Source organism: Ambystoma mexicanum, chromosome 4q, assembly GCF_040938575.1.
Source record: "Ambystoma mexicanum isolate Mex_15411 chromosome 4q, UKY_AmexF1_1, whole genome shotgun sequence".
NCBI classification, from domain to species: domain Eukaryota; kingdom Metazoa; phylum Chordata; class Amphibia; order Caudata; family Ambystomatidae; genus Ambystoma; species Ambystoma mexicanum.
Window position 1 is genome coordinate 475,716,448 of NC_090928.1, and position 22,430 is coordinate 475,738,877.

Sequence of the window (22,430 nt, forward strand, 5' to 3'; positions counted from 1 at the left end):
GAGTCTTGGGTGACAGAGAAAGAAAGAGAAGGGTGGAAGGAGATTGGATAGTGAGATTAGCATTGGCGGTGGGTAAAAATGTTTTCTGTTTTGGAAGAGTATTGCATAAGGCAGCCTAGGGTCTTATAATGACGGATCACTGTGAGGCAATTGGTGATGCATTGGGCTGTGAAGGAGGCAAAGGAGGTGCCATTGGGAAATAAATGGTTGAAGCTGAAGGAGGAGATGAGTTTGCCATGGGTGGTGGTGTAGAGTGTGAAGAGAAGTGGGCCTACTACAGATCCTTGGAGGACATCAACGAAGAATGTTGTGTTGTGTAGGAAGCAGGTGTGCAGGTGTTGGAGATCGATGAAATGGGAAAAGAACAGTCAGATATGAGGACATTCAGTAAAGTTAGGTTTTCTTGAAGTCAAGGAAGGAGAGTGTTTGAAGGCGAGAGAGAGGATCAACAGTGTCAAAGGCTGCAGCGAGATCAAGTAGCATAAGAATGAAGAACAGGTGAGAATATTAAGCAATGGTTAGAAAAATTGAGACGTGGGAAAGCGCTGTGCTTATTTCCAAAATCTTAATTGGAGGGGTTGCATAGTGAGTGATTCACAAGTCATTTGATAATGCGATTAAAGGCAGCCCACTAAGGGACTTTGGAGTGGTGGGTTGGGAGGACGGGTCTGTAGAAGGGCGGATTTTGAGGGTCAACAGTGGGTTTCTTAATTATGGCGATGATGGTGGCCGTTTCATAGCAGGCAGGGATCATTCCTGTGACGAGAGATTGAAGATGGATAAAGGGCTGAGAGGTGGTGGCTATTTCAAGTTCTTTAACAGTTTGATGTCCAAAGAGGTTGATAGAAGCACAGCAAGGGTCTACTGAGAGAGGATAGGTAAGTGTTCTGTGGGGCCAAAGTGGGAGAGAGTGGCGTGTTCTGAGGTGGGTGCTGTGGTGGTGAAGGGGTAGGAGCATATATTGCAAGCTGTAAATAGCCTTTTTAAATCCAGAGAACAAATGTTGAAAGACTGTCTGTGTCATTGCTGGATTAGGAAATTAAGTTCACTATAGAACTGGTGTTTATTGGCAAAGGTGTTCTTGCCATTAAGCAATGGTTAAGCCAGTGGCCACGAGGGGTTCCAGAAGAGGAGAATGAGGAGCATTGCACATTGATAATTCAGTGCCTTAACAAAGGAACTTTGTATTAGATTTTGTGATTAATCCTGTGCCGTCATGACTGATCCCCAGCCTGAGATCTCCTGCCACGTGACCAGGGGACGGCAGCCGCTACCTGATCCTGACCCTGGGGGTGGTATTTTGAGGGAGGATCACATGGGAGGAGATGGCTGTCAGGGAGATGTGGTGACCCCATCAGGATGGACGCGGTATTCTTCGCTTCCATGTGAAGAAGACCCTATAATTTCTAAATTCCTGATGGCATACTGTCATTATACAAATCCCTCCAGTTGTAAAACTCTAAAACCTCTTCTTGACATACATTCTAGGTAGGATAACATTCACAACTCATATGCACATAACACACACATAAAACTTTCCGTCTCTGATGTTTTTGTTCTTATAAGTCTTATAAAACCTATGGACTCCAATGCCCACAAATCCTCAAGTACTGAGACAAGGAAGATGAAGGAGGAGTCAATATGGATCAACAGAACTACTAAGCTAAACATGCAGACTAGTGGTTATAATGAAATCCCACTACCCGGGACATTTAAAAATGGCATCAGCATCTATATGATATGATATGACATTTATAACGCGCCTATACACAAACGTTTCAAGTCGTGATGAGGCAAGGTAGAGGGAACAGAGGGAAGACGGAGACAACGATCTTACTAGGCCAGGTGATATTGAGATTGCGTAAGTGCAGGGGAGGTGGGAGGGAAAAAGTACGAAGAGAAAGGGGGAGTGGGCAGTGCAGTACAAAATAAATAAAACAAATAAAAATAAAACCATTAAATAAAGGTGCAGCCAGCTGGTGGCAAGTGCAAGGGTAGGTTCAAACATCAAGCGTCAAGTGCTGGTAGGGGGCTGTAGAGGTACAGAAACAGCCTCAGAGTGCAAGGGTTGCCAGGGTGGCAGTGGAGGTGTGCAATTAGCAGGGAGTGGACTTGGGCCTGAGATCAGAAGGTAGCCATGTGACCAGTGCAGTTTCAGTTTCAGCCAGGAGTGTTCAGCAGGGGAGAGGAAGAGAGAATCCAAACGGTAGGAAGCAGTTACGGGGGAAGGCAGAGGCACGGGAGCGGACCGTGCTGATGAGAACAGGTGTACTGAAGCTGCTGCTTGTAGGCAGTGCTTACTGGCGTGGCGCAAGGCCACAGAAGATCCTGCAGGCACCTGAAGAGGACCGCTGGGCCACCAGCAACCACTGCAGAGCTGCCGGCAGTGCGGTCAATACAAAAAGTAGCAAACTTACCGGTGGATGCATGCGGAGACAGCAGAGGAACTGAGAGAGGGACTGCAGAGCAGAGAACGGCATCCAAGGTGAAAGCTTCACTGCAACATCATGCCATGGGTCGAAGGAAGTGCCAGACACTGGTGAGTTGGCACAGAGCTGTTGGGAACCCTGGAGCATACCGACAGGCGTGGGAACCATTAAGAACTTTATTTGAATACCGACCAAGTAGAAAACAAAGACAGAATTTTCACAAGTCTTCATATATGAAATGTCAATCTGGGAAAAAGTTGGAGCAAGTATAACCAAAAGCCAATGGATACTACTGAAAAAGTTAAAAGGGTGAACTTGAACAAGTCTCCATGTATGAGATGTCCATGTGGGGAAATTTGGAACAAGTTGTACCTCAGGCCGAGAGAGTATAGACAGTGAAGGAATACAACTGTACTATACTGAAAGATATTGAGAACATTTTTAAAGGAAGCCCTGGTGAAAGATGTACATTAGGCAGTAAGCATTTGCGGGGACGATACCTGGCAGGGGAGTATACCAGGGGATCTGCAGACCTCAGAAAGGAATTCCTGGCAAGGAGCTATACCAGGAAATCCCTTTACTATATCCAGATACTGCTGACGTTGTGGACATATTCCTGGCAGCAGAGTATACCAGCATATCTGTAGAAAGCAGATAAGAAACAAAGTCCTGGCGAATCAAGCACCAGGCAAGTTGAAATAAATTAGTGCAGTTCATATTGTGAAAAAATACCTGGCAGGAGAGTATACCAGTAGGATCTCCATAAGAAGTTATTGTTTTGAAAGAGACATTGATACTTTCACCATCCTTAAATAACTACTCTCACTATCCTTAGGAAGTAACTGCTTGAAAGAGACCATTTTGCCATCCTTGCGAAGTGGTTATTTGAAAGAGACATGTGTTCCCATCTTCAAGGAATCGTTCTCTTCAAAAGATACTTTTTTCAACCTACTTGAGACATCCAGGGAAATTGAATTCTCCCTCTGGATCAAGGATTCATTTGTTGGATTTATCTATTAGTTGTTATTTTTTATTTTTTTGAAAACTCTTTTTATTAGATTTACGTTGCCCCAACAAACTCTCCTTCCTCCCTCCTCCCACTCCCCCCTCCACCCCACCCCCCACGAGGCAGCTTCCACTCAGTCCTTGACCCGTTTTCTTCCTGGGCCCACCACCACTGTTCATTGTAGATCAAGCAGTCTTAGATGCTGCGGACACCACATCACCCTAAAATCATTTAGGAAAGTCAATATTTCCCCCTTGTCAGTGGCGAAATTCTGTACCCTGTTGTCCATGGCATACGTCTCCCACTCGAGAGCTACTATTTCCCAAATCTTTCGTAGCCAATCTTGTATTATGGGGACTTCCGAGCACTTCCACCTTTGCGCTATTAACATCATAACTGCCAAAGTTAATATCAGTCTCACTTTCTCCCTCGCCCTAGGCTCCCTTACTCTTGTAGCTCCTCAGATCACCGGCACAGATCCTTTTAGGAGTCAGTCGTCCCCGGGGCCGTAGGCCTGCTCCTCCGCCTTCTATACCTCCTTTCAAAATGGCTCGATTTTTGCACATTGCCACCAGATGTGCTCCGCTGTGCCCACCATTCCACAGCCCCTCCAACACACTCCCTGGGTTCCCAGATAAATTCTGTGAAGGCGGGCCGGTGTATATTGCCACCCGACCAGAATCTTGTAGCAAGCTTCTTGCATTTGGGAAGCCTTTGCCAGTTTGGGTATTCTCCTCCACAACCTCTCCCATTCTGTCCTGCCAATTTCCCTCCCCAGAACGCGTTCCCATTTCTGCATATACGTCCACTGGTGACCTGCATTCGCGCAGTCCAGAATTTTATAAAGGTTAGAAATTAGCCCCTTCGTCCCGTCATTGGACAGGAGAACATTTTCAAATTTCGTTGGCTCCCTAGTAGCCGTTCTTCTATTCTCAGGGTGCCTTATTTGTGCATACCTTAGTCTTTCCCCTTCCTGTATTGCAAATTCCTGTTTACAGTCCTCAAAAGACAGTAATTCCCCGCCTCAAAACATGTCGATGAGCTTCCTGCAGCCTCCCTCCTGCCATTGCTTAAACGCCCCTTTCTCCATCCCCGGTGTGAAATCTCCGTTGCCAAAAATAGGTGTGAAAGGTGATGGGAACGTCCTAATTCCTTTGGGTCTTGCCAATTTATCCCAGATGTCCGCCATGAGCTTAGTTATATTGCTCTCGTAGAGATGTCTAGGTGTATGTGACTTAGGCAACCATAGGACTTCTGCCAGGTTGCGGTGTGCGACAGCCCTATCCATCTTCACCCACAGTTTGTCTTGCAAGACATCGTCCCCCTTCGACCATTCCCTAATTACCCGCAGCTGCACTGCTTCGTAATACCTCCTGAAATTCGGTAACGCTAACCCTCCCTCACTTCTGGAGGCCATTAGTAAGTGTCTGCCAACCCTAGCTCTTTTCCCTTCCCATAAGAACTCGTTAGTCGGTGCTCCCAGTTACCTAAGAAAACCCGATGGTATTGTCTGCGGGATTGCTTGAAATAAATAAAGCAATCGCGGGAGCGTGACCATCTTGACCACTGCAATTATCTATTTGTTTTTAAACACATTTTACCAAACCTACATCAGAGACACCTTCCTTACACGTTTAGTTGTTAGTCTTTAGTGTGAGGGTCAGATTAATGTTTTGGACACAAGGACAGTGCATACAATTTTGACAACGAGACAGGCTGATTTTTAGTTTAGGTAGGGAAACTCTCCTTTGGATAGGGACAGGTAGGCCTTTATCCAAACCTTTTATTTCAATAAAGATATCTGATGTTGAACACATTACCACTTTATGTCCGTCTCTCATTTCTGATCCCTCACAATTTCTACTGCCATCCCACAGATACAGTACCATACAAACTTGCACAAATACATTTAGTTCTCAGTAGGGTTTATTTTACAAACAGGTCAAATGCATCACATACAGACTGACTTGTACATCGGTATGAAGTTATTAGGACCAAGTTATTAGGACCAATGGGTACATTTATCTGCTCACTTCCTATATGCATTTTTGTGAATATTGTATTTCAATTGCATAAAGAGTTGTAAAATACAAATATATGTGTATGTGCCTATTCCAGAAAAGTGTGTTGAGGCTGTACCTTAATGAATAGATTGTGACTTTTCCTTAGTTGCTTACTTAACTATGTATTTGACTAAATGAATCCCTACTGAGTGGTCAGAATAAATAACCGTTCTATATTCTCTTCAGTACCCAGTGGAACCACCTGATTGCATAGTAGATTTCCCAGTCCCTTTCACAATCTCCTGGACACCACAGGTACAGTCTCTGCTTTTATTTAAAGTCTGTTATGTACAAGTAGAAGTTGTTTGCTATATGCAGATCCAAAAATAGACTGGCATGCGATATAAAATAAAATACAATCGACACTTGCTCTGTGCGTCTGCCTTTTGTTTCCACTTATTTTCCAATTAATTTCTGTTTATTTGAATGAATGCATGTGATTCATAAAACATATATAAAATATCTGATAAACCATTTCCTTCCATACATACTATGCTTATAATAAATACCCATGTTTAGTATCTGTAAGGGATCAAGGGTGAGAGTCTGACACAATATCAGGTTTCTGGTTCGCAATTGTACTTTTATGGTCAAAATGATAAGAGGGGTTGGGGAAATCCTACATGTTCCTAGGTCTATGAGGGGTTTCCCTGCCTCAACAAAGCTAATGAACATCTGTGTCAGGATGTTCAACAAATAAAGCACCCTCAGTCTTGTGTTCCACCACGAGGAAGGGGTTTTCATTTCCCTTATGTTTCTTCTGGTTTCTCACAGTTTGCCCGGCACTTGCAGTAAAATCAATAATGTTCCAGTGTTTCCCAAGGAAATTACTCTCACTCTCTGAATACTCCTTTTTATCCACTCTGTTATCCTATAGTCGAAGGAGGACAATTCCACCCTGGATTCCCTTTGGTCTTTACTTATTCAATGGTTTTCTTGTCACTCAAAAGAAAGAAGGGGTTCTTTCTTCCCACTTTGGATTCAGTGATGTTCTTGTCACTCAGAAGAAAGAATGGTTTCTTTTTTAGCCCTTGGTTTCCTTTCAATGTCACAGTTCTTTGAGATATTTAATTTAACTCCCTTTCTTGACCTTGTTCCTCTTTAAAGAGGTATGGTTTCCCCTTTTGTCTTTATTCCACAATTCCAGGTTTAATCAGTTATCGTCTTACCCCTTTTTTACTCTCCTAACTGGGCTTCGCAGCTTTCTTACTTCTCTTATTTCCTTTATTACTCAAACGGGTATGACTCGTCCCTTTCTGCATCAACTGTTATACCGTCTTAATTTCGCAGAGCACTTTGATCCCTGAGCTTTCTTAGTCCTTCTCCTCTCCCTGGTATACTCTGCTGCCAGGGTCCTGTAGATTTTTCTTTAAAAAGGGGTATGGATCAGATCACTGTTCCACACTCGGGGCTTGGCTTGGAGCTGATGGCGAGCAGCGGCTGATCTGCCGAGCTCCGGCCGAGACGCCGTTTCCTGATCCTTTTCTCCGGCTCATGTGAAGCACCAGCCCTCGGAGAAGAATACGCTGATGAGGAAAGCGGACCTGAACTCGATCCGCCGGCTGGCCCATTGAATCGGAACTCCTGGACATTACCGGAGCTCTCGGACTGCGCTCCCCCCCCCTGCTCCGATCGAATCCAAGATGGCGCCTCGCATCGCATAGCAGAGCCTCTATGGGGAACCCCTCCCCCAACTGACTTCCAGGCCTGGTGGTGCGGAGTGGAGGCACAACACAGGAGAGCGACCCCCCCGGGGGCTTCCCAGATGGCACGAGCGCTAGACCCGCAGCCTAGATGCTCCCCATCTTACAGTACGAGGTCACCCGCGCCAGATCACATGCGCCGAGACAAGCGCACTACGCGGGCTCCGCCGCAGTCACGAATGGCCCACTGAGGGGACCCAAGCTCCGGAACGGCGAACATCTCTGCGGCCGGGTGACACACCCAATCCTTGGTTTCCCAGGGCCGCAACCGACTGCATTGCGGCTCACCTCACCTGATTCCGGCCCAGATCATCCAGCAGCCCGGTGCCCAGGAGGAGAAGACAGACGTGCCGCGGGACACTCCATCGACACGGACCCACAAGACAAGGTGCGTGAGACCTCGCAACACCTGCGAAAGGGAACACCTGCATACCCCCATTCCACTGGCATTTACCCCGACTGCCCGGCTGGCAACCCGCACCAAGGGGCGACAACTCCCTCACCCACCCGGCGGCACCCCACCTCTGAGCCCCAAGGGTAAAAACCACCAGCAGACCCGAACCTTAGGGGCAGACACTGGCAAAGCAGAAGCGACAGCATCACAGGCCTGCACGATTGGGACTGAGGGCACGCAAAACACCGTCTTGGGACCCCCATCCCAAGCCCCGCAACGGAGGGGGGCCTTGATCACATCCCCACATGCTACCTAGCTCCTGAGGACCGGGGCATACACAACCACTATCTCACGATGGCCGCCAAGAACAAAACTAGAGCTGCCACCATGGACTCCTTTGTTTCCACCAAGGCAAAGACCCCTACTCAAGCTAGGGCCAGCCCCCCAGAAACCGCCCCGACAAGTAAGGGGTAGCCGCTGATAATCACTCTCAAATATTGGAAGCCATAGCATCATTAAAATCGCACATAGACTCCAAGATTGACGAATTTAAAATAGACATCCAACTCATTCGCCAGGACACACGCAACTTAGCGGAGAGGGTAACGACCATCGAACAATCAACAGAGGAAACGTCCGGGGCCACCACAGCTCTACAGTCTGAAGTCGCCCATTTGAAGAGGAAAGTAGCCTTCTTAGAAGAGAGGGCGGACGAGGCCGAAGGCCGGGCCAGACGGGGCAACATTAGGATCCTAGGAGTCCCAGAGGGAAGGGAAGGGGCAAACAACACATCCTTCGTCGAAACCCTTCTGCTGCAAGTGATTGGGGCTGGCAAGCTGACACAGGGATTTGCGGTCGAAAGGGCCCACAGGTCCCTCCAGAAGTGCCCCCCCGGGCTCGCACCCTAGACCAATAATAGCTAAGATACTGAACTTTCAGGACAGAGAAACTATCTTAAGACACTCCAGGGAGGGTGGCCCTATTGAAAGGGGGGACTCCAAAATCGCCATCTACCCAGACTATACAAAGAAGGTGCAAAGAGAGAGAAATTCATTAGTCCCGATAAAAGCAAGGCTCCGTCAATTGAACCTAAAATACAGGCTACTATACCCGGCGCGCCTCAGAGTCTTTTATAAAGAGCGAGTGGTATTCCTCGACAATCCAGACGCAGCCAACATGTGGCTTGAGGATAATAATCTTGCCAACGGCAAGGACAATCCACGGAAAGAAGCCTAACTCCCTCAGATTTTACAAGTAACCTACATGTAACCGTAAAAAGCACAGCAAAACAAGACCCCGGAAACCAGAAGGTAATCCAATCTCAGTTTATTACACGGAAACGGCCTCGTTCGGCCCTGCCGCCAGGCCCTAGCCCTACCCCCAGCGTAGAATCCAGTAGGACCAGGCACCCGCCTGACCCAGCTCGCGCCTGACTTCCGGATGGGCTTCGACGGCTCGGGAGCGCCTGAGCACCGCAACAATATTGTAGTCGCTGGGCGCACCAGTATGAGTTCTGTTATCAGTTTCAATAGTTACAGTCTTCAATTTTCTGTTGCTAACAAAGACTGGGATGGACCCAAGATTTGACCCAAGAGCTCAGAAACCAGCGGTTTCTCCCCTGCAGTCCGCTCACTACGGATTAAAGCAGTGCCAAACCCTAGGGACGGAGTCCCGTGCCAGACCCGAAACTCAGACCCCATGGCGGCACAACTCACTGTGATGACCTGGAATGTGAGGGGCATGGGCTCATACCTCAGACGGAGTCGCATACAAATCCTATCTCAAAAGGAAGAAAGTCTTGATTGCATTGCTGCAGGAAACCCACCTCACAACGGAGGCCATGTCCAAGATTGCAGACCGATGGGCAGGGACTGTGAGAGGGTCCCCCTATTCCAAATACGCGAGAGGGGTGCTAACATGGATAAGCCCGAACGTGCCCTTCCAAATGGAGGGTTGTGAACTAGACAATGAGGGGAGATATGTAGTGATTTGGGGCACAATCGAACAGACCCCGGTTTGCTTGGCTAACTCATACTTCCCACATCACGGAATACCGGCACAACTCACCACAATGATCGCGAAGCTGGCTAATCACCGGGATCGCACCTTTTATATGGGGTGGGGACTTCAATTGTGTCGCCGATGCAGTCATGGACAGATCATCGCCTCCTCCCCACCCGAGCAACCTCACAACCCGTGCCCTGAAGGAAACACTTGAGCAGCTCAACGTAGTGGACATCTGGAGGGAACACCACCCAACCGAAAGGATCTACTGCCACTATTCAGCCCCGCATGGAGTCCATACAAGAATTGACTATTTGTTCATTGACCAGGGGCTTGCCCCACGAGCTGCAGCCACAGAATACCTGGGGAGAACGATCTCTGACCATTCCCCACTAACCATGTTATGGCAACAAAAGGGACCCAGACCCCAGATCCCCATGTGGAGGATGCCGACCGCGGCACTTGAAGACCCTGAGTTCAGAGAAGACCTCGCCGAAAAATTGGAAGAATATCTGGAAATCAACAAGGGCTCGGTATCCACCTGGAGCACATTATGGGAAGTCATGAAGGTGGTGACCAGAGGAGAAATTATATCAAAGGCCGGCGGAATTCGCAGGCAATTAAAGACAACACTGGAAGCTCAAGAAGCAGAGATCTCTCGACTAGAGTCCACCCTCGACAACTCCACAGAGGTTGAGAGCAAATTGAAGGAAGCTCGCGAAGAATGTCAGCAATCATGGGAAAGATTGGAGAAATTCGATTTCACCACATACACTACCAGATCCCACAAGGAATCGGACAAACCGGGGAGATTACTGGCTTGGCTCTGCGAGCGAGAACACCCCAAGCACCTCCCAACGGAGGTACGGGACGGCGACGGGATATCCCACACGACACAACTGGGGATCAAGGATGCATTTGCCAAATTCTATTCCAAACTGTACGCCCACGAGGCCCAAATACCCACGGAGGACATAATAGAAACACTAGAGGAGATAGATCTCCCCCGAATATCCGCCGAGCAGAGAGATGAACTGGAGATGGAGATCACTCTTGAAGACGTGCAAGGGGCAATCAGGTCGCTTGCCACCAGCAAGGCCCCCGGTAGTTATGGCCTTCCACCTGAGTTCTACAAAACGTACGAGCCCATCCTCACCCCAGTTCTCCACGAAGTCTACCAGGAGGCATACACAAACGGGGTCTTACCCAACACCATGAAAGAGACCATAATCATTCCCATGCTCAAGCCACACAAATCACCCACCGACTGTGAATCCTATTGCCCTCTGGCCATGCTAAATTACAATGCTAAGATTCTCACATCCATACTGGCCAGCAGGCTGGCTAGAGTGGTGGGATCCATAATCCATGAAGATCAGAACGGATTTGTGCCTGGGCGCAACACCACAGCTAACCTAAGAAGGCTACAACATATAATGGCCGAAACTTACGAAAGAGATGAAGACCTGGCAGTGTTGTCGCTTGACGCTATCAAGGCCTTTGACTCCATATACTGGGAATGGATTAGGGAGGTCTTGAGGAGATTCGGCTTCGGAGGGGGCTTCATCAGATTGATCACGGTTCTCTATAATTCCCCAATGGCAAGAGTAAAAACGGGAAGAATGGTGTCAGCAGCCTGGGAAATACAAAGGGGAACGAGACAGGGGTGCCCGCTATCGCCCATGCTGTATATACTGGGCCTGGAGCCAATCGCATTATACTTTAGGCAACAGCTCTTCGACGCTGGCATCAAGGTGGGCAATGTCCACCACATAATATCCCTATACGCGGACGATGTTCTTCTATACCTGAGGAACCCCGAGGTCAACACACCAACAGCGCTAGAGGTACTCGACAATTATGCGAAATACTCCGGGATCAAATTCAGCAGAAGTAAGTCCTCCGCGTTCCCCCTGGCGGGCTTACGCGGCACACCAGAAAACGATCTCCCGTCTGTAGGAATAGAGTGCCAAGTGGTCAAGTTTCGGTACCTAGGGATCAACGTGAGCCGCACCCCGCTACTTACGCATGAACATAACACAGAAGTTGCAACCACAAGTCTTCGACGCTCTAAAAAATTCTGGTCCAAGCTCCCGCTGGCAATGGTAGGCAGAGCTGCGATTGTCAAGATGATCATACTCCCCAGATTCCTGTATTTTTACGTGAATATTTGTCACTATGTCAGACCGCCCTTCTTCAAGAAACTGGAGGCAATCATCAAGGATTTCCTGTGGGGACCTCACAGACACAAACTGTCGCTGTTCATCCTGTCACTGCCACATAAAGAGGGAGGAATAAAGCTACCAGATCTCCAGTTATACTACCTGGCTGCCCAGCTAAGCCACATAACGAAATGGCTCTCGGACGAACCTTCGGCTGAATCGGAATTACTGAGGCAATCCTCGACCAACGTAATCCCCAAGGAAACCCTATGGCACCCCTTACGACAATCCCCGGTTACCACACTGGTAATTGAGCTAGGCAGGAAGATATGGGCCAGGTCCTGCTACATCAAGTGAGTGAAACACCCGTACTCTCTGGATAATCCCATCTTGGCAGACACTTGTAGAACGGAGGCAGACCTATCCACAGCAAGGAGGTGGGAAGAAGCCGGCATATACACATGGGGGGACATGTTTGAGGATGGGGAATTCAGGGACTTCGAATCAATAAAGGCCATTGAAGGATTACCTCCGGGCCAGTTTCTCTGGTACCACCACCGCCTCAAGCAGACCGCCAAGAAACAATGGAACAGCTGGCCAGAAGAGCCCACCCCAGACCCTCTACTACAAGAGATGCATGACCTTACGGATGGCTGAGACCAGTCTCCAGGCTCTACAACAGGCTATACGACAAACCCAACCCTAAAGGCGAAGCTCTGAAGGCAAGATGGGAAGCAGACCTCGAGACCCCAATCACAGACAAAGAATGGGAGAGAGTGTTAATATTCCCCAAAAAAGTGTCAAGGAACGCTAGATTCGGCCAGATTCAGTTAAATGTCCTGTACCGGACATACATGACCCCACACAGGGTCGCTTCCTTCAACAAGAAATCCTCTCCAACATGCCCATGCTGAGGGAACGATAAGGCGGATATGATCCACATGTTCTGGACCTGTACTAGGGCGATGACACTATGGTCCAAAGCTAAACCGACTTGCATGGACGCCGGAATGCGGAGGTACGAATGGACTCCCAGCGAGTGCCTACTGGGAACTTACCCCAGACCCAGCAAATTCAAGCATGTCGTTAGGTTAATGGACATCTCATGCATCCTGGTTAAGAGAACCATCGCGATGGCTTGGAAGACGCCATCGGGCCCCAGACATGAACGCTGGTTAAAAGAGATGGAGAGATGGACGGCAGCTGAAACTAGAGCCTGGCAAGATGGAACCACATCAAGCGGCGACACAGAGAGCGGCACCTTGGACTCTTGGAAGGCCCTCCTGAGAGACGTACGCTTCAGCACAGACCACAGACCTCCCTGATAACCCACAGCATCACACTGCAACAAACTCCCTGCACCTGACCTGAGCTGATGGATCCTGTATGCGACCCCCCCTGCTTCCTGAAGCACTAGAACTTGGCCTCGACCCACCCATCCACCGAAACGTTCGATACCACATGAAGACTGTCGTTGTTTTTGTTGTTCTTTCGTTCTTTTCTCCGTTTTCCCCTCTTCATTTTTCTCTCTTCTGTTCTCTTCACTGTTTAATTTTCATGATTGTACCGCACAAATTTTATCACCAAACACCAATAAAATACGTTTGAAAAAAATAAAATCTCTGTTCGACACTTTCAAGGTGGTCTTTTTTAACCCCTTTCTCTCTTCTCACTTAAGGTGGGGGTTCTGGCTATAAACTTTTATTAAATGATAAAGGGGCTGACAAATCCCTTGCTTTCACTATTGTATGAGCAGTTTCCCTACCTCAACCAAAACTAATGGGTCTGTCCTTTGTCAAGATGTCTAAAGCAAAAATATGGCCTGTATCTGAAATCCTATCCTGGCCCTCACACAAAAAACAAACTCTTAGGTGCAAGATATTGTCTCTGAGTTTCAAAAGTGCACACATTTTCAATTCCAACCAAAAAGATCTAAGTGGATAATGTTCACAGTTCCAGGGAATAACTCCCTTCCGCGGATTCCTTTTCTTCCAAAATGAAAAGTTCAAACAAATAATAACCAAGTTCCTTGCAACTCAATAGGACAACTCCTTCCTCTTGATGTTTGCTCACTGTTCTGAGGAAATGGCTCTTACCCAGGTTTCTTTTCACATTCATATTAAGGGCATGGCTCAGCCTTGCGATTCTCTTTTTACTATTGTTCATCACACATGACTTTGCCTGGTATACTCTATTGCCAGGTCTTGGAGGCACACGTTTTCACTTTCTTGCAAATATGTGACTTTTCCTGGTATACTTTTCTGACAGAATTTGTATGCAATTTCTCTCATTGTATTTGCCTGGTATACACCCCTGCCAGGACTTGTATGTAGTCTTGTTCAAACACTTGACTTTGCCTGACATACTCTCCTACCAGGATTTCTGTGCAGTTTCTTCTAAACACTTTCCTTGGTATATCTTGTTAGCAAGTTACACCATGTAATGTCTCTCTGGTTTCCATTCTTGACTGCTCCAAGTTTGTACTGAGGGCCCTAGTCCCACTGTCTAAGGCTTTCGTTCTGATACCCGGGAGTGGCTCGGCATCCCAACCCTTTCCTTGGGCTCGCCGGTTCTCTCCTTGTGCTTTTGTGGCATGCACAACAAGTGGGGTGTTTCTCTGGCTTTTGCGTTGCAATCTGCTTTTGCTGGCACTTCCAGCAGGCATTCGGCTTCGGTCTGCTTTCCAATCTCTACAGCGGTCCGGAAGCATGACTCGCTTCCTCATGCTTTGTCTGGTTTTTACAGAGCCTCTTCGAGCACCTTGTTCCACGGCTGGTTCCCTTGCTCCGTGTAGCTGCTTGGTGTCTCGCACCAGCCACCGATAATTCATCTGCCCTGAGCTGGAGAACTGCATGCCTCTCTTCCTGGCATGGTTTTGAACCATGTCAGGCCAATTGAATTTCACTAACAACTAGACCGCTGACCCTGGTTTGTACTAGGAGTAATCCTCATTGCTCCTTGCCTCTTCCTCATCTCAGTTGTTCGTATACTGTTCCTTATGTGATGGAGAACGCTGCAATATGCCATCAAGGCAGGAGGAAGGGTTGGAACATCCCTTAAAGGGAAAGGGGCTATGTGACTCTCTCCGATGATGATGTGTCATCCCCCTGAGTGTTGTCTCACCCGTGTGGTCCTCCCTCATACAGCCACTCCCAGGGTCAGGATCAGGTAGTGACTGCCGTCCCCTGGACACATGAGCAGAGGCTACCCCAGGGAAAGACGTGATGACATCAGATTCATCACACTCTTCACTTCTCTTCTCACTTTTCACCCCTGGTTTACCCTCCTGCAAGGGTGTCACAAATTTCTTATGAATCCTGACTCCATTGTTTGCCTGGTTCACTATCCTGCCAGAGCTTCTCGGCTCTCGTTTCACTCTTTTGTTCCTCCTTATCAATTCCTTTGCCTTTATTAATTCTGTCTTCTTTGTTTAGGCTTTCTCGCATTGAGTGCGGTCTGTATTCACCCTGAAGCACCCCGGTAACCTATGAACTCTACCTGGGCTTAGCACTGATTATCAGCTTATTCTGCATTAGTCAAATCTCTCCGTCTTCTTCCCTTCTAGCCCACTGACAGGTAGTGCTTCCCGTAAGCCTCTTCAATCTTGCAGTCCCACTTGGCCTCCTTCTGTGGAAGCAGCGAACTTCTCCAGAGTCAGGTAGCTTCTGCGCTTCCCTGGCTCCATAGGAGAAGCTTACCTCCAGAGAATCAACAGTGCCAACCACCAATGTGTTTTAATTGCCCCCCCTCCTCTTCACCTGCCATGGCCCCAAAAAACAAGGTGCACATCGACCACTCCCCTGTAGGGGGTAGACTGGCTCTGTATTCGCAGACATGGCGTCCCCTATTTCGAGACAATGGTTTGTTTCAGTGGTGTCCTCTGGGTTCCCTTTTACCACTTCCTCCCCAGCCACCTACTTCCTCTCTGCTTCTGCAGATAGGTTCTCCAGCATGGGGTCTGGCATGGATTCACATGCTCATGAATATTCCCCGTCGTCAAGCTGGGAATCCTCGGTAAAGAAAAAATCGGTATCAGTTTCGTTTCTGATCTGTCTTTCGTAGTAGTAGCCAATCACTGATCTCTGCGTCATACTGACCACAGCCAATGACTGCCATCTCCCTAAGCCCCGCCTCTGGCAGCCATCTTCAGATTTTTACTGCACATTCAAGTGTTGGGAGTCCTCGTGCTTAGCTCTCGAGCTTTTACTGCGAGTTTCGCGCTTTTTCAGGTGAATTTTCACATTTTTTTGGTTAATCGAGCCTCAAGCTCCACCGTTTCTACTCCCGTTAACAGGTACCCGTTGCAGGATTTTCCTACGCCCCTCAAGGGTGAAGATTTCGTCGAATCAACCTCTAGGAGGATTCCAGAAGATTCGCGGCCTACTTCGAGATGGCCCAGGACGCGAGTTTGTCACCCGGACCCAAGCTGTTTCGCAGCTGCCCTGGATGCGGGCTGCAGAATGTGCTTGAGGACGAACATTCGCGATGCCTCTACTGTCTTCATGGAGACAAGACTCATGTAGAGAAGGACTGCCAGTTCTGCAAGAACTTGTCGGAGCGGACCATGAGGGACCGTCGATCTCGCCAGCTGGTTGGAGAAGGGCTCAACGGGTGAGAAGAAGAAGAAAGGGTCCGAGCGGGCTTCTAAGTCCTGTGCGGGCGCCCCGGCGACGGGGGCCCAACACCAGGCCAAGCGCGACGAGTCCGCTGGCTCCGGGAGCGCCGAAAGGTCGGGCTCTTCGGTCGCCAGGCAGGGCGCACCTTCCCCGGCACGTCAACCACGAGCCAGCGCTCCGGTTCGGGGAAGAGAAAGTCCGAGAACCCGGGTAAGCTTCGGGAGAAGCCCCGTCCGATCTCGGGAGAGGGGGAGCGAGGCGTCGCCCCTCCCCCTAAGGAGAAGGCCCAGGACGCACCTAAGGTGGTGAAGGCCCCTACCCAGCAGGCAAAGGCCTCTATCGAGGCGATCGCGGCGACTCTGGCCAAGCCGGCAGAGACCCCGCCAGCGGAGACTGCCTCCGGGACTAGAGTTTCCCTGCCGCCAAGGAGGGAATCCTCTTTTCAGCCCATCGTCATGGCCACCATGATGGAACAAGGGGGGGGGGCACGGTAGCCTCCTCGAGCTCGGAGTCAGCCTCGGAGGAGGAACTGACCGATGTCACGAGGAATCTCGAAGTACAATTCGAGAAGGTTCGGTCCCGCAAGGAAGATCCTCAGGAGATAACCGAGGAAGACGACGATGGCGAGGAAGAGCAGCCTTCCCTTCCGACGCAGCCGGAACCTAGGCCTCAGGATAGCTTGGCGGCCATTTTGTCTGCGATCCAGTCCTTCTGCTCTGAGATAAGGACGACATTACCACGGCCCAGGCCGGAAGACCCGCAACCTGGCCCTCGGGAAGTCCTCAGAACAAATGACGGAGGACCCAACCCTCTCCTCCGCTCGCTCCCGTAAGGCCTGCAGCTCCCTCCTCATCCTCCCACGAGTCGGGAGATGACGGTGTGGCGGGCTCGACGACGGGTTCTGAGGGCGACGACGACGACGGAACGGGTCTCCCGTCCCACGGGCATCTCCGCCCGACGAGATTGGCTCTTTCCACGCCATGATCGCCAGGGCGTCCGAATTGTTCCAGCTCTGCCCGGAGGAGCAGAAAAAGGAAGGTTTCCTCTATCAGCACCGGGAGGCCAAGAGGAAGACTGTCATCGCGGTGCCTCTAATCGATGACATCGGGGAGGAGGGCCTGTGGTACGCAAGTACCCCTCCACGGCACCAGCCAAACGGGACCGGTACGAGAAGAAGTAATCGGGTCCCCGAGACCGCTCCCCTGTGCCTCAGGTCCCAGCCAACGCCAGACTCGGTCGTCTCGGCGGCAGCGAAGAAGAAGGCGGCGGGGTCAGGAGCCTCAACGTCGAATTCCCGTCCGGACGGCGAGGGAAAGAAGTTGGACGCCATGGGGCGACGGGTCATTTCGGCGGCGGCGACGACGATCAAAGCGGCCAACGCCCTGGCGATCGTGGCCCGTTACGACAGGGAGCTCTGGTTTAAGCTGGCCCCCATATTGGACTTCCTACCGGACGACAAGAGGTCCGAGGCCCTGGAAATACTTCAAGAAGGCGAGGTGGCGTCGGACCACGCCATAACGGTGGAAACCGATATTGCCGATGCCGGGTTCCGCCAGCTGGGCAACGGAGTTTGCCTACGACGACGGGGTTGGCTCCGGGCGGCCGACTTCCGTCAGGACGTCCAGACCAGGGTGTTGGACATGCCGTTCGACGGCAGCAACTTCTTCGGGAAGGCGTTGGACGAATCCCTCCAAGCCATAAAGACGGACCCGGAGACGGCCCGTGCCCTAGGAGCCCTTCAGCAACGACGGCCCTTTCGGAGCTCCGGAGGCAGACAGGGGGCCTCCAAGGGATCCAGCGGTGGCTCGTCGTCCTACCGCCAGGCGGCACGGCACACTCCTCGTCTCAGGGGGCCTACAGGGGTCGCGGCAAGCAGGGAGCGCCTCGCCACTGTCGGCAAGGTGGCCAGGGTGGCAAAGCCACCACCTCCAAGCAGGACTGAACCGGCTGTGGCCTCGGGCCCCCACCGAAGCACCCCAGTGGGAGGCCGGCTGACGAAGTTCGTCGGCGTGTGGAAGTCCATCTCCACCGATCGTTGGGTGCTAGATACCCTGGCAAGAGGACACTCTATCGAATTCCTGAAGAAGTGCCCTCACATTCCACCTGTGGCCAGGAAGGAAAATCACGTCCCGCAACTGCTGTTGGAAGTACGGGCGATGCTCAGGAAAGGCGCCATCGAGCCCGTCCCGAAGAGGCTCCGGTGCTCCGGGGTGTACTCAAGGTACTTCCTCGTCAGGAAGAAGACGGGCGGCTGGTGCCCCATCCTGGACCTTCGCAAAGTCCCACCTGGTGCCGTCACAGGTGGCCCTGTTTCTGGGAGCGAAACTCGATACAGTGAGGCGCCTGGCGGCACCGTCGGAAGAACGGACAAAGACCATTCTGGGCAAAGTGCAGCGCCTGCTAGCCACGGACGTGGCCAGGGTGAGGTCTACCTGGTGCGCCTTTGCAGACTACGGATGCGCCCTCTTCAAGAATTTCTCGACACCCGTTGGATGCAGGTGACGGGCACCTTCGAAGACAGGGTCCCCCTCAACGAGGTGTTCCGGTGGGCGTTTCAGTGGTGGGGCGTTCGAGCACACCTCACAGCGGGCAAGGACTTTCAGACGCCGGCGTACCAGGAGACGGTGACGACGGACGCTTCCCTGGAAGGTTGGGGCGCCCACACCGGAGATCTACACGCAAGAGGCCTCTGGCTCCCGGAGGAGAAGCTCCTGCACATCAACATCCTGGAACTCCGAGCAGTGTTCTGGGCTCTCAAATCGTTCCTCCCGTCGCTCAAGGGCAAGGTGGTGCGGATCTTCACAGACAACACCACGACAATGTTTTACATACGGAAGCAGGGAGGTACCAGATCCCCAGCCCTATCCAAGGAGGCACAGGATCTGTGGCACTGGGCGGTCGCCCAGGGGATGTTCCTGGTTCCCTTCCACCTGGCAGGAGAAAGAAACACCATCGCCGATACACTCAGCAGGGAGCTGCGCCAGGATCAGGTGGATCAACTCTTCCGACGATGGGGCAAACCCCATATCGACCTGTTCGCAACAGCGACGAACTCGAAGTGCCAGAGGTTCGCCAGCAGGTTTCCCCAGCCGAGAAGCATGGGTGATGCGTTCTCGTTCCCCTGGGACGCCTATACCTGTATGCGTTCCCTCCGTTGCCGTTGCTGCTTCGACTCATCAACCAGTTCAAGAGGTCCCGGTGCAGGATGATCCTCGTTGCACCGGCGTGGCCGAGGCAGATCTGGTTCCCGGACCTTCTGGACTTGTCAACGTCCCCATCCATCAAGCTGTCGGCGGACGCGGATCTCCTCTCCAGAGAAGGAGGCGCCATCTTCCACCACGACCCGGCATCGCTGAACCTGCAGGCTTGGCTCCTGCAGCGCTAGAGTTTGGAGGGTACGATATACTGGCCGACTGCAGAGAGGTTCTTGCAAAGGCCAGGGCGTCCTCGACTCTCAAATGCTATGGTCACAAGTGGAAGAGGTTCTCTATCTGGTGCCAAGCACAGAAGATCAACCCCCTACGGATTACAGCCCCTCAGGTGCTGCCGTACCTATTGCTGGCAAAAGCTGGGCTAGCCCATGCCTCCATTAAGATTCATCTGGCGGCGATCTCCAGATATACCAGAACCACAGGACGGACGTCCCTGTGGTCCCATCGACTGGTGAAGGAGTTTATGAAAGGACTGTTCCGGTTGTTCCCGCCGGTGAAGGCCCCGGCCCCGGCGTGGGAACTTAACGTGGTGCTGACTAGGCTCATGGGGCCCCCATTCGAGCCGATGCACTCCGCACCGATGAAGTTTGTGTCGTGGAAGACTGCATTCCTGGTGGCCATTACCTCCGCACGACGAGTGGGAGAGATCCAGGCCCTATCCTGCAAAGCACCGTACTTGACTTTCCATGCCTTGAGGGTGGTGCTTAGGACGCACCCCTCCTTTATGCCCAAGGTGCCGTCGGACTTCCATCTTAACGAGCCCCTGGTGTTACCTGTTTTCTTCCTGTCTCCTTCGTCGCCGGCCGAGAGGACTTTGCACTCGCTGGATGTGGCTAGAGTGTTGAAGTTCTACGTGGACCGCACGAAGAGTTTTCGGAGGACATCACAGATGTTGTGAACTTTGGACCTGTGAATCAAGGGAAGGCTCTCTCGAAGTCTTCTATTTCCAGATGGCTCTCCGGCTGCATCATGCACTGCCACCGGTTGGCTAACCGACCACTGCCAGGCCGTCCGAGAGCCCATTCGACCAGAGCGATCGCTGCTACTACAGCGTTCCTATCTGGTGTGCCCCTGCTGGACATCTGCAAGACTGCTACGTGGAGGTCGACGCACACCTTCACGAGATTCTACTGCTTCGATCGGGATTCCAGGGAGGAGTCCAGGGTCGGCCAAGCAGTGCTGCACAACCTGTTCGCTTAATGTGAGCCTGGTGAGGAGGTAAGAGACGCTTAATGTTGAGTTGTTGTATTGCTTAATGTTGAGCCTGTTGCCACCTCCCGTGGTTGTGCATGTGTGTACTGCTATGTATTCTTATATTCATGAGCATGTGAATCCATGCCAGACCCCATGCTGGAGAAGGAACAAGTTACTTACCTGTAACTGTTGTTCTCCAGCATGGGTCTGGCATGGATTCACATGCGAACCCTCCCGCCTACCCCTCTGCGGCTCTTCACTTGGTCATACTGCCACTTCACGTGCTACCAAATCTGAAGATGGCTGCCAGAGGCGGGGTTTAGGGAGATGGCAGTCATTGGCTGTGGTCAGTATGACGCAGAGATCAGTGATTGGCTACTACTACGAAAGACAGATCAGAAACGAAACTGATACTGATTTTTTTCTTTACCGAGGATTCCCAGCCTGACGACGGGGAATATTCATGAGCATATGAATCCATGCCAGACCCATGCTGGAGAACAACAGTAACAGGTAAGTAACTTGTTCCTTCTCCAACATGACTCAAGGAAATTGCACAAATGATGCAAGCACAGGCAGTGAAACCAGTCCCCCAATCAGAACTAGCAGTTCAGGCTGGACTGCCCCTTTTGGGGTAGGACCAAGTCTGATTTACATATGATTTTTTCTGTAATGGCTTGGCAGGCTGACAAATGATGGTTTGGAGGGTTGCCTAGAGCTGTGCCCGTGATTATGATTTATTCAAAACATTCCAACTATCTCCTTTTCATTTTGCCCCAATTGGACAGGGGCAAAAGGTTCTATTCAAGGCTCTTTGCAATTCCAAAAAAGAACCATGAGGGCTTGAGAGCAGTGCTGAACCTTTCCTTTCTGAATCTATAGCTGCACCTGGAAAAATTCAAGATTGTGAAGTTGATTCAGATAGCAGAGTCATTCTGTTTGGGAGATAGGATGTGCTCCCTGGACTTAAAGCATGCTTATTTATGTGTCGCAATTTGGCAACCACAGAGTAAGTTCCTTCTGTTCAGTCATTGGAAAACATTTCAAATACAATGGGCCTCATTACGGGTCCGGCGGTAACCGTGCCGGTGATACCGGCAGGTTTCTGCCAGACCCGTAATGATTCACCGGCGCCTGACTTCCCAGTGCCTGTGGGGGATTACAACCCTGGTGGCCAGGAAACTCAGGTGCCAGTAAATTGCAAGTCCCCATTCTCGTAGAGTCTGATAGGATTTATGGGAGTGGGGACCACGGAAGCACCAACACCGTTTATAATGGTGCTGGTACTTCTGTGAAGACACTGCGTGCAGCACCTGCCCGCAAAGTTGTAGTGTGCCATTCTGGAAACAACGGTGCTGGTAAACTTAACGGCACCGTTGTTTCAGGACCAGCACACTTTGAATGAGGCCCAATATCTTAATTTTTCGGCCTCAATTCTGCTTCTTAGGTGTTCACAGAAATAATGAACTCCATTGCTTATCTTTTGAGAAGCAACAGCAATCATGCCTATCATATCCATACCTGGACAATTGGCTGATCAGAGCCAGTTTGTTTGGTGAGGCTGGGACAACACTCCAGAGGCTAATGGACATACTTAACAACCTGGGGTTCTCAATTATTCTCAGCAATCAGATCGAACACCCTCAC

General features: G+C 50.7%; 1 protein-coding gene across 5 annotated transcripts in view; it reads left to right on the plus strand.

The window, feature by feature from the left end:
• FANCL (FA complementation group L) overlaps nt 1-22,430 on the plus strand; it is a 1,272,502-nt gene that overhangs the window by 661,187 nt on the left and 588,885 nt on the right. For 4 of the 5 annotated variants that reach the window (XM_069608049.1, XM_069608048.1, XM_069608051.1 and 1 more), the window contains one exon: nt 5,685-5,753. The exons of the other annotated variant lie outside the window; for it this stretch is intronic. In XM_069608049.1, the coding sequence (XP_069464150.1) occupies nt 5,685-5,753 (69 nt within the window). The remainder of the gene's footprint in view (nt 1-5,684; nt 5,754-22,430) is intronic. 5 annotated transcript variants of the gene reach the window in all.